Source organism: Eubalaena glacialis, chromosome 10 (genome assembly GCF_028564815.1).
Source record: "Eubalaena glacialis isolate mEubGla1 chromosome 10, mEubGla1.1.hap2.+ XY, whole genome shotgun sequence".
Taxonomy (NCBI): Eukaryota; Metazoa; Chordata; class Mammalia; order Artiodactyla; family Balaenidae; genus Eubalaena; species Eubalaena glacialis.
In genome coordinates this window covers 54,443,578-54,456,609 of record NC_083725.1, presented here as the reverse complement: position 1 = coordinate 54,456,609, position 13,032 = coordinate 54,443,578, and the positions used below count along the sequence as shown (strand labels likewise).

General features: G+C 34.7%; 1 protein-coding gene across 3 annotated transcripts in view; it reads right to left on the bottom strand.

Moving 5' to 3' along the window:
• The window catches only part of NOX4 (NADPH oxidase 4), a 141,837-nt gene that overhangs the window by 87,292 nt on the left and 41,513 nt on the right, over nt 1-13,032 (bottom strand). For all 3 annotated transcript variants that reach the window (XM_061202735.1, XM_061202736.1, XM_061202737.1), the window contains one exon: nt 12,014-12,094. In XM_061202735.1, the coding sequence (XP_061058718.1) occupies nt 12,014-12,094 (81 nt within the window). The remainder of the gene's footprint in view (nt 1-12,013; nt 12,095-13,032) is intronic.

Here is a 13,032-nt window from a genome sequence, read left to right as displayed (position 1 = left end):
CAGAGCAATTTGTATACATTTCACATTACCCTCACCACAGCTACATGAAATACAAATTATTATTCCCATTTTACAAATTAAGAAACTATTTTAATAAATTAATACCCTAGGGTCACACATCTAATAAGTGGCAGAGCCAAGATCTGAACATAGGTCTGACTCAAATTCTAAGCTCTTCACCTCTTACTATACAGCATGTTAGTTCATTGGATCATTGGATCCTCACAACATACCTTTGAAAAGGTAAGGGAAGGGAAGATCAATATTTATTAAGAAAGTATGTCAGGAATTTTGTAAACATCTATTTCCCACTTAAACTTCAAAACAAAATAACATACCAGGTGTTTTTATTCCCATTACACAGATGAGAAACACAAGGCTATTGTTTAGGTCAGAGATTAATTGTAGTCAAAGCATGAGATTCAGAAACCTGAGCTCCCTCACTCCAAAAACCTACACCGTGCGTAGCAAATCAGTTGGTTAAAGAAGTAGACATCAAGGGAAGGGGTTCAAAACGAACAACAGCCTGGAAATTAGGTCAGACAGAGAGAGAGAGAGAGAGAGAGAGAGAGTGTGTGTGTGTGTGTGTGTGTGTGTGTGTGTGTGTGTGTGTGTGTGAAGGGGCTGCTTCACATCAGGCAAAGAAATGTTATTTATTCCTTCTCCTAAGTCATCACAGCATTCAGGTGGACATCACCCCATGTGCTAATGGTCCTTAGAACGACAAATGTTTTTACTATGCAGTACAAATCTTCAGGACAGCCCAATCAAATAAACAATGTTGCCATTCTTGGTATATAAAGTAGCATATAATATTCTAAAATCCCTTTTAATTTTGAGAGTTTTATGTTATTTTAAGCTATTATCAAGCTTAATGGCACAGGTTACCTCTGTCTATGCCCATTAAAATGGTCTTTTCTTTGTCTCAGATTGTAATTGTTGCCATGGAAGAAACATGGATAAGAGAGAAAAGATCTATGGGCAAACAATGATAAGAAACAAAAAATATCATTCATCAGAAAAAAATCAAGCATGGAATCTCTGGGTCTTTTGGATAAATTAGGTGGTAAAGATACTGACGGGTTCAAAAGGAAGGACACTAGCAGGTATTGAACTTAGTATTGGAAGGATAGGTAGTACATGCCAGACAGGTGCTTGATGCTTCAATACCTATTTCCAGAAACTTCATAATACGTTTGTGTGGTAAAGGTCAGTAGCCCCATCTCAGAAAGAGTGAAAACATTCAGAACTGTTAAGTAATCTGCCCAAGACCACACTGTCAGTCAGTAGCCAAGTCAGAGTACAAAGGCCATACACCTTCCCATGTACTAGACCTGCTCCCCCTGCAGAATCCGCATTCTACTAATGAACGATATTCTGAAATTGAAGGCCAATGTGTGCAATGAATAAAACTTTATGGCTCTACATGGTTATATATCTGGAAAAGGAGGCAGTATATTTCTACCAAACCAATAATTTTATGTTATTTTTCAAGTTCAAATAAATGCAGTAACTTACTTTTTCATTGTACTAGTAAAAAATAAAACTTTTTTAGTACTGGTGCAGAACTTTTTAGAAGTTTTAGAAATTTCTTTGGTACTACTGAAGAAATTCTTAGAATTTGTAACCCTAGAATATAATATTTCTTTAAAAATTATATTTCAAGTCCATAAAATAATTTTACTCTGAAGAATTTTGAATAGGAATGTATATTAGATATTATAGATATTAGATTGATAGATAAAAATCAGATATCATCTTTTTAATCCAATTACTTCACTGTAACCACATTTGTTAAAACTGAGTTCAATATTACATGTGGTCTTTGTGATTTCTTTGAATCCCTAGTACCTATATTTATTTCAGCAAACATAATATACTTGTCTTTCTTTAGAGTTTAATGCAATCTTTTCAAATACAACAGAGCCCACTTCAATTAACACTTTAAGTAATGCACAGCTGTATCTATCTGACGAATAATTCTGATCTTCTTCCTTGCCCCACATCACCACTGAGATATACCTATTTCACATTTATTATTATTTAAGTTTTGAAACTTATTAATTTAAACGATACGGCCTCTGTCTTTAAGAAGCTTAGAATTTAGTGCACTTCTATCCAACAGAACTTTCTGTGGTGGTGGAAATGGTCTAAATCTGTGCTGTCCAGCCATGGGCCACATGTGGCTATTGAGCAATTGAAACGTGATAGTGCAGGCAAAAACTGGAATTCTTCTTATTATTTCATTGTAATTAATCTAAATTGAATAGCACGACTTTAATGGGTATAATTAGGCATGAAAGCAAAAACAACAACTAAAAACCAAAATGAGTAATGCTATATAGATGTATAGTGACCCCTGGAGAGTACATAGAGATGATGAACTCTGATTATGACATTCTGGAAAGGGCTTCACGGGGAAGCAACTGAAGGATGTGCAGATTCCAATGTTAGAGACTAGGGAAATGGCATTCCAATATGAGGGAGTAGTATGAACAAAAGCACATTGTTTATTCCCAAATTAGTAGAAGGGATAATATCTTGTGCATTTATATATCCCCCTTATAACCACACTCACTGCCAAATCTCATCAGCCCTCCAGCAAGTTTCTTGCATGTAGTAAGTCTTCAGTGCGTTTCTAGTGAATTGATTTTAAAAGCAAATAATAACTACATAATTTGTTTGAATACAGCAAGTGCATCTAAAAGTTAAAATAAAGGGAACATTCTTATATTGTTGTACCTTTCATAATTAAATGAAAAATCATTTGAAAGTGAAAAAAAAGAAAAAGATGTTAGTGAATGGTAAGCAGAGAATATTGCCAAGTTAAGACAGTGATGTGGCAGGGGGTTGGGGAAGGAGGCACATGGCCTATGTGGGAATAGGAACACTTATTACTAATTTATTTTAGGTATATTGCATTATGTTCTAAAAGAGAGATTTTGAAGTATCTCTGGAATGTCTAGTGTTCTTCAATCATGAGAGATCAAGGATTTTATGGTGTATCAAAACACATGGTTGTGGACACTATTGTTTTTGCACTCATAAGGATTTCAAGATGTGCTTTCAACACTCAACAGTGTTTCCACAAAATAGGTTTCTTTCTTTCTTTCCTTTTTTCCTCCCTAGGCATTAGAGTTATACCACTATTTTTTAATGCCTGGCTGTGACAAAGTCATAGAAAATAATATAGTACACAGAATAAATCCTACCAGGTTAAAACATAGAAATCATAAGAACTTTTTACGGCAAAAGTTAAATATTACAAAACACTATGCCTGCCAAAAAGAGAATCACAAAATCATCTCTACTTTAACTGCAAGTTACAAATTTCTAACAAATGCAGTGTCGCTTATGAGACCTTTATGTTTGTGGTGATTTTAATCCTTTTTTAAAGTGGAGAAAAAAATCCTTGGCCCATGAGGAATCTATTTTTTACCTTGTATTCTATAACATACAAAATATTTCTTTTCTTTACAGAAAAAATATAACAACTTGTTTCTGACCATTCTTTTTACTTTGCTTCAAATACAAAAAAAGAGCTTAAGAAAATACATCCAAATTCAATATTGTAAAACCCACTGGAATTCACTGGATTCTGAGGAATCCGCTAGAATATACACTACTTAAGGTCAAAGATTTGTCCTGTGCCTCTATTTTTCTGGTGTCTAGAACAGTGCCTATAATCTGTAACAAGTGTTCGATAAATATTCACTGAATGGATTAATAAATGGCTAGAAGTATATAAACAATTTTTTGTTGTGGTTATTTTTGAAACACGTGATTGAGGAGTCACCCGGTTTTAACAAACACAGAAGTTAGTTTGAACTCATTCTAATTTCAATAAAGATGTCTAGACTTTAGTAAAATAAACCATGTGTGTTCATTCAACTTTGCAGGGAATAGCATTAAATAGGTCTGCAACTTACAGCATCCCTCTTCACCCTTGAGTACTGCAAAGTCCAACCTGAGATCTCAGCCCTGCCCTGAATCTGAGCCCATCCTAACCTAGGTAGACAAGTCATCGAGAGAGTCAAGCCTATCTGTTAGCAGCATCTAGAAATAGAGTGCTTTCCTAAACTAAGGATCCAGTGTGCCTCAGGGAAACCCTAAGAATCGGATACCCATCCAACCAAAGCTTCTACTCTCACCCTCACTTTGTCGGGTCTAGCCAGATTCTTGCCAGATACTTGCCTCTGCATTCTTTGCTGGGCTCTTGCTACAGATACCTGAGTGTACTCGCAACCTGCAGCTTGACTGGAGCACGTATTGTGTCTAACTCTTGCTGGTGGTGATGCCCAAGGTACGAGACTGGGCCACACAGACAGGGCCAGCATCATGGGTGTGTGACCTGTGTGCTCTCACAGGACCCTGATCTTAGAAAGGCACTGTAATTGGTTCAATGCTCTGTTGCCATCATCTTGAAATGCTTAATAATTTTCTATCAAAGGGCCCCGCATTTTCTTTTTGCAGTGAGCCCTGCAATTAAGCACCCTGCCACAGACACTATGCAGCTGGCAAAACAAAGCCTTGGAGTCTAAGGACATAGGATCAAGATCCCAACCTTCCCTAAGTGTGTGAAGTAAAATAGGTCATTTTAATGTGTTTTCTCAGCTGAAAGAGAGAGACAGTGCCTGTTACCCTCTACTTCACAGGTATATAAAGGAAAGGACTTTGATCTCTTGGGAAGGAAAAAATATGTAAGCATCTAATATTTGTTACTATTTCCTCTGCTTTCAGGCGTTACTAAAAGGGCAGTGGGAGAGAAAAGGATTACTCCGCATTTCAGAAAAAACACTAATGTACTGAAAATATTTCTTACAATAAATTTAGCCCTAGTTCCTTCTCCTTCTTCCCCAACTTTCTCACCCTGTACCTCTAGCCAGAACCACTTGTTATTATAAATAAGGTCCCAGGAGAAAAACTGAGGTTAAAATTATGTGAGAAAGTATTTGGGCTGAAGCTCACTACTTCTATCCTCAAAGTGGGGAGAAAGTTAACTCACAGTTTAGAAGATTAAAAATTCATTAATAAGTATAGCTTATAGCATAAATTCATTCATTTACATGAAAATGCTTCAAATATACTACACATCTCTATCTGTACAAATGGCATCCTTATGGGAGAAAACATCCCATGATCTCAATTCCCACCCCTACCTGGCTTTCAGGATAAAATATCAGCAAAAATAAATAAATCATAAGACTTCAGTCAGGAATTATTACATAGAAAAATCATTTTTTACACAAGAAGGAAAATTAATCCTATGAATGGGAAATTAGAAATGGGAAAAAACACATACATGTCTAAAGATCATAGTTGTATAGAACACTATATTTATTAACATATGGAAAATATGTAAATATTATGGGAGGGGGATTTGAATTCCACATAACAAAGACTTAATTCCTCAGGAATTTTATTCACCCTATATATTTTAAGTAAAAAATTAAAAAACCAAAAAAGTGAAAGAAGACAAATAAAAAGAGATGAAAAATTTTCCTCCATGATCCAAAGAATTTTTAGCCACAGAAGCACACAAAAATCTCCAGCAAAAATGTGCCAGTCTACAATACAACGAAAATAGTTAAGACTTAAAAGTAATTCTTCAGGCACAGGAATTGATATTCCAGTTGCCAAAATAACTTGTTACCTAGATAACACTAAATGTAAGTGACAGGCCCAAAATGGTAATCCAAGTTACATTTAAATAAATACACAGATTATTTTTATTGCTATCTGCAATACTTTAATATTCGAGGAAAATTGGAAGGGCCTAGAAGAATAACACATTCCTAGCTAAAAGCCAATTAATACAGTTCCACGTAATCCAGCAAACACTGAGTGAATGATGATTTAGGATTGATGATGAAAGGGAGTCCACTGATGAAGATAAGTAAGAAACAGTCCTACCCTCAAAAACACTATAATTTACCTAGGATACGGCACTCTGCTATATTTTCTTTTCTCTTTCATACTGTAACTCGCAGATGCATAATGGGGGTAGGCTGCAGAGAACACTGGAATTTTCTACTATTCAACTACAACTTCAGCTATAACCTGACTTTCTCCCTTTTACTAAGGTTTTATATAGTGTTTAATATTCTGTACTTTTGGCTTAACATACAGCTTCTGGGCCTTCCTTTCCCTTGGCGTCACCAAGTTTCCATTTGACATTCTAAGAAGAGCTGGTGCCTCTCCCCAGTAGGAAGATCCCACAAGCCCCTCCTCCTTCCACATCAGTGTGGGTAAAAGGAGCCCTCAGTACAAGTGCTTCTAAAAGAGAAGATTCTTGGGAATCGGCAACTTCTAACACTTAACTATATTGCATAAATACCTCCATCCCCCAAGAGTATATTCTTAATTTTCTCCTCCTAAGGGCATAGTAGAGGGAAGATAAACCAACACAATAAGCCTAATCTCATAAGTATTTGTCTACCTCGGGTTAATTTCTTGAGTTTCAATACCTATGAAGCTGACAGCGCCTCTGGTTCATTGTCATTGTTGACAAAGGAGGCTCACTGTGTTCCTCGGGTTTAAAGAACAAATGTTTTTAGAAACATACACCTAGAAAACCATTCCTTTTAAATTCTCTGAAAAAAATGATTCAAGCAGAATATAAATCATGCTCTACAACGAACTCTTGCCAGCAGTAGTCCCAAATGGCAGAAAGCTCTGTTTAAAAGAATAATCCAGGTCTCATTTTTGTAACAAAATATAGTCTGGGAAGTCCAGCTGGCTCAGTTATTCACTATTGTTTGGCTCTCACTGCCATCTACACATTTGAGAAGGACCTTCTCCCTTTCTTTCCCAGAATTCTCACATTATATTTCCTCTCTTACGTAAATAAAAAATAAAATACAATTACTACGCATGCAACACTTCCGAGAGCTAAAGCCAGTGAGAGTGTTGACTGTCTTAAAATTGAAAGGCTAGGGTGTCAAATCTCATTTACGATGCTTTCCCTCCACATGCCTTTCAAAGGAGTGGGCTTAGGCTCTGGGCTGAGACTCTGTGACATTCATAATTGCTTTTCCCTCCAATACCCTTTTATCAGTAAGTGAGAATGGCAGTATATCTCGCCTCCTGATGAGTCTTTCAAATGAAAATGAAGAAAGAAACGGACAGTTACATTCATGTCTGGAAAGAGAAAACATTTTTGGCTTTTAAAAATTTTTTCTGAATGTCTTCTGAATTGAAATATCTTCAGTACAGTGTACAAATGGCAACCTCCTAGAAAGGTGTATTAAAAATCAGAAAAAAAATTCCTCAGGAGAAGGCTTGTCTTGCAAATCCCAAAATAAACCTTTATCATTAAAATCAGTTGAACCTTTGAGACCTAACAACATTATAAAAACTGTTGCCCTTTAGGATTATTCTTTTGATCTGCTAAGCAGTTTTCATTATATGTTTATCAAATTACTTTGCTGATAGGAAAATCTGGGCTCTTCAAAAGTGCAGTGTCTTTATCAAAACAAAAACGATTCTTCAACAAATTAAATGTGGAGTTTCTTCCTTACACAGTTATTAGTATTAGTACCAGTATAATTTTTTTTCCTGCTAACATTTATTGAGTATATCTATATTCTGCCTACATTGCTGCATTCACCTATTTAAACACGAGACAACCCTATGATATAGATATTTTATTATTAATCCCATAAAATAGATGAAAAAGAAAGGGCAAATTATCTGGCAAGGTCATACAGCTATTAAGTGATGTAGCTCTTAATTGCCATGTTATACTGACCTCCTAGGAAAAAAAAAAATTAATGTATTTTAAAGATCTATTTGAACACTGATAGAACATCTGAATTTAGCGTATATGAAATGTGGGTTTTTTAGGGTGCCATGCAATACAATTGCTTATACTAATGAAAAAAACCTAAAACATAGGTAATAGGAATGAAAACTAGGTTAAGCTAAAGGCATGCATAATCGTGGAACATGATAATTGGATCCTAAATAATACTGAGTTGTAATATTTTGAGCAAAGAAGGTAAGACTTCCACTTTGCCAATATAGATTGCATACCCCAAGAACACCGTGTTTAATTTTGGTTTCCAGATCTGAAAGGGATACAGGGAAGCCATGCCAAACTGTAGCCAGTTTGATTTACTGGTTAGGAATGTGGGCTCTGGAATCTGATAGCTGGGTTCAAACCCAAGCTCTTCTATTTACTAGCCATGACTTTCAGCAAGTTTCTTCACCTCTCAGTGCCCCTGTTCTCTCACCTGGACAATGGGAATGATAATAATGATAATGATAATAATAATAATAACAGCAAATTTTACCGGAGTTGTTGGGAGGACTTAATGAAATCAACCATTCGTAAGATAAGTACTCAATGAATATTAACTATTAATTTATTCAAAGGAGAAAGTAACAGAGGAACAAAATTTAAAGAAAGAGAAGAACTCAATTTCCATGGCCTCCAGAGTCACAGACTTTTAAATCATTGGGTAGAAATTAAAGTAAAATTGATTCTGTTTCAAAAGAGAAATGACTTTGTGAAAGTGAGAGCTTTCCAAAAACAGAACGGGCTTTTCACAATTATATATTTATTTAGACATATTGTAGGGAGACTCAAAGATTCTTGGTCAAAATCATCTTTTGAGCTTCCTTCAAAGTTTCAGATTCTATAAAAATAAAATTGACTTTAGAAAATCATATGAAGAAATTGTTCCTCCTTACTACAGAAGTCTGCTTATATAAGGAAACCAGTCAACAATTTCAAACTGCTTCATTGTTGAAGTCAAAAATTTTCTAAAATTTCTAGCCCACATTGATCCTTCAATTCTCTGGGCTACCAGAATTCTTGAAAATAAAATATGTTCACACTTGGAAAATATGCAGTTTAAAATTGTCTTTAGCTCTTTCAACTCTTTTTTTTAAATGTCAAACCAATTACTAATTCTGGGAGACTAAGTATCATATATTATATCGTCCTTTCATACCTTATTATAGTACTTACCACATGGATAGAGAAAGAAGCAAATGCCCAGCAAATAGTGCTTTTCTGTTCAAACCTAAAGCATACCGTTTGACAGAAATCTCAATATAAATTCAAGAAGCTTGTTTTGAATAGCTGCACTTTACTTGTATAACCAAAAGCTGGAGAATGACATTATCAAGGTATTTCATAAATAAAGATATGTCTAAGTCTTCTACATTGGCACAAATAATAGCTTCAATAGATTTACCTGTAGATAGATCCTTTAAAGATAAAAAGGAACATTTTGAGAAATGTTCCATTTTAAGAAAGCTGTAAGATTTATCAGTAATAATTTTTCCTACACCAGAAGCATAATCTATGTAGCTTTATTAAAAATTAAACTTCATAGAGTTACAAACTTTTAGTTATAATATGAATAAGTTCTAAGGATCTAGTGTACAGCATGGTAACTACAGTTAATAATACTGTATTGTATACCTGAAATTTGCTAAGAGAGTAGATCTCAAAAGTTCACACCAGAAAAAAAAAAAAAGAGGAAACTACGTGGAATGATAGATGTGTTAATTCACTTGTACACTTTAAATATATGCAATTTCATTTGCCAATTATACTTCAATTTAAAAAATTAAACTTTATAAAAAATGTGCACTATAGAATGCTTAGAGTATTGTATATTTGTTGCACAACAGTTATTTCAGTATTTTAATAATTGTTTTCTTCATTTTTATCAATCATATGTAAAGAACTATTAATTCAGTTGGTATAATAGAGTGATTATATTGAACTCATTCTGTTGATGTCTTTGGTTATTTCTTTACGTAAATTAAAGTCACTTTCTGTTTATGACCCCTGTTCTACAGAAGTAAAATCAAATTTTAAATATACCTTCTTTTACTTCCAAAAAAATGGAGAAAGGACTCTTAATACTCCCTTAAACTTCAGAAGCCTGTTAGAACTCCTGAAACTTTGAAAAATAACTCTACTTTGAATTACAAAGAAACAGATTTTCTCAGTTTTAATTTAGTACAACATAAAGGCAAAAGAATGCATAACTAATTATACTAACAAATTATTATATTTTTCTCTCATCTGTTATAGCTAGAGAGAGAGAGAGGAAGAGAGAACAATTCCAGATAAATCAAGATATTAACCTTTTTAAAAAAACTTAAGACCAAATTCTTAGAAGTACTGAACTCTCCAAAAAAAAAGTATAACAATATAAGTTTTTGAGTCAGAATGCCTGGATTTGAATCCAGGATACATCAGTTAAGCAAACTTTAGCAAATTATGTACTCTCTCTAAATCTGTTTTCCCACCCACAAAAAGGGTTTAACAATATTATTTATCCTTATAAAACTATAATCCTTTAATAATATAAATCATCTAAATCATTTTGAATTTATGCTTGGCATATAGTAAGCACTTTGCAAATGATTTAAATTAGTATTATCATTAGTAGCACATCTGTTTACTCATAGTCTATTTTTATGATAATAGCCCTGGAAAGGCATGCAAGCCATTTAAAGAACAGAATATAAAGCAGATTTTCTCTACCAAGGGCTTTCTCGGTGTCCTAATGCTCTACAGAATGTGTTAGCCCCACAAAGGGAAAAGAACAGAACCCAGAGGTTCCACTGACTGTGGCCCTCTTCCCTGTGTGGCAGCCGTGGCTAGCTGGAAGTTGGGATTATGTGTGGCCATGTGTCTAATGCTCTACGACTATATGTTCTAGAACCATGATACAGAACAAATTGAACCGGGACGTAGGAGACAGAGATCCACATAATACTGATGTCTAAATCAATGGCCTCCAAAACTGGGGGAACAACATTTTGAACACGCACCTTGAAATAAATATATAATTTATGGATAAGATTTACTGTACTGACAAAGTACATTATAAAACATTCTGAAGAAAAAATTAACAGCAGGTCTGAACTTTTCTCCAAATACTGTTTCCCTGGAAATATTTTGAGGTAAGATAAACAGGGAGTGCCAGCTGTGTTACCAGCCAGCATTGATTATTACTGATGGAAACATCTGGACCTGGAGGATGCTGAGTGACCTCAGCTTCCGGATGCAGTGTGTTCTAGCAACTGAGGGCATCCCTTGAGGAGACTTGGACTGTTACCAAGAGACTGGTTCCTGTGGAGCATGAGCCTTCCCAAGGCAAGGTAGTCCTTGTGTATCCATATGGTCCTCATCTTAAAACTGAGTTACTACATGCAAGGTGAGGGAGAGAAGGTGGAAAATGGTCACTGTGCATCTAGAGGGAGCCCTACTGAGGAAGCCCCTGACATTATCCTGTTGACATTCCATGTTTCCTGTCCTGTATCCTTCTACTAAACCAAGTGAACCTGATGCCAGACAATAGCCTATTGTGTCATATTAGTGTGAGTGTCAAGACAAAACCACAGGTCCACTCTGTAATCATGCAGACATATACATACACAAAAATATATTATTTATTTACATCCTCTAACCTAATGAATTATTTTAAGCACCATACGTTTGAGTATACTGCTTGGGTCCACATACTTTTCAGAGTATTTGGGGTAAATTCTTTATAACAACTTGGGATGCTATCTCTCTTCCTTTTGTGATTTTCTGGTGTTTTTGACAAATCCTTGTCTTTGGGTCTTATAAATCTTTGGCTGTCTCTGCAAATATTAGTAAACTGGTAACTCCACTGTTACAAACTCTGCAGCAGCAAGACATAATAAATTCCTGAAAATTCAAACACTAAATATCTTCTTGAAGTTCTTCAGTTCCTACTCACTTTCTTTTAGGGCTTATCAGGATATAACTATAGGGGGCTTTAAAAACTACAACATTGTGGGAGAAGTAACTCTGTCTTTCCATTTTAAAATACTTTTATGCTAGTTTTGTTAAAGCATGCTATGTCGAAAATAGAACTATTTATTCCACTCTTGACACTACCCTCAGTTCCAAGTAACCAAATAATTTTACCATTTCCTATGAAAATTTCTATAGATTTCTCTTTTATTACCCCATTTTTAGGCACACATAGCTTTAAAAACACTTTTTTAAACTTACCCTGATACATGTAACATCAGCAGCATGTAGAAGACCAAGAAGAGATTATGAGTGTACCAGAAGATGTCATAGTTAGAAACTCTGAAAAAACAAATAATTTCAATTCCACTTTACACTCCATCTCACTAAAAAAATCGTGCATCCTTTCAAATACATGTCACAATTGAAAGTTAAAATATGAGTTCGTCTGAGATTTATCTATTAATATCAAAGTATTAACATACCACTGCAGAGAGAACTGACAAAAATTATCAGTAACGCTTTATCATTTTGAAGGTTCTTTGTATTTCAAATAAAGATACATAGAAAGAATTAAAATCAGCTGTTTATATTAAAGTTATTATGATGTAAGGCGAACGTGCAGGCAATAGTCTGCTAATACGTACTTCTGCTGTCCTTTTTATCAATATTCTCAATTTGCAAATGACTTCTAAGACAACCAATGTTTCTATCCCAATATATATTTTGAGAGTAGTTCAAAGGAAACTCAGATGGAGATAAACTAAATAAGTGTTCATTAAAATTTTCTCTTATCTTCCTGGACAGTGTATAACTTTAAAGTAACACTTTGTGTTAGTGCCCTGGGGAAGGACAAAGAGTCTGAAGAGGAATGGGTATAATAAACACAACCTAGAATGTTTGAGATAAGTAAAAAGACTAACAGCTTTTTTATTTCATATATCTCGGTAGATATTCAGGTATTAGAATCTTGGAGGTGGCGGGCAGGTATTTGTAAAAGCTTAGATGATTCTGATACAACCCCTAGAAACTTTAGAACCCCCAATTTAGGCAAGAGCCAATAGAGTCACATTTACATGGGTCACAGTTTTTGCTATCATAAACAAGATCATTAGCATCCTTGTAATGTACGCCTTTTTGCACAGATCTGATTCTTTTTGAATCTAAATTTCTAGAAGTGAAATTATGACATCAGAAGACACACATTTTGTAAGGCTTTTGATACACATTACCTATTGCTCTCTGAAACATGTTTATAAATTACGAACCCAATCATAGTG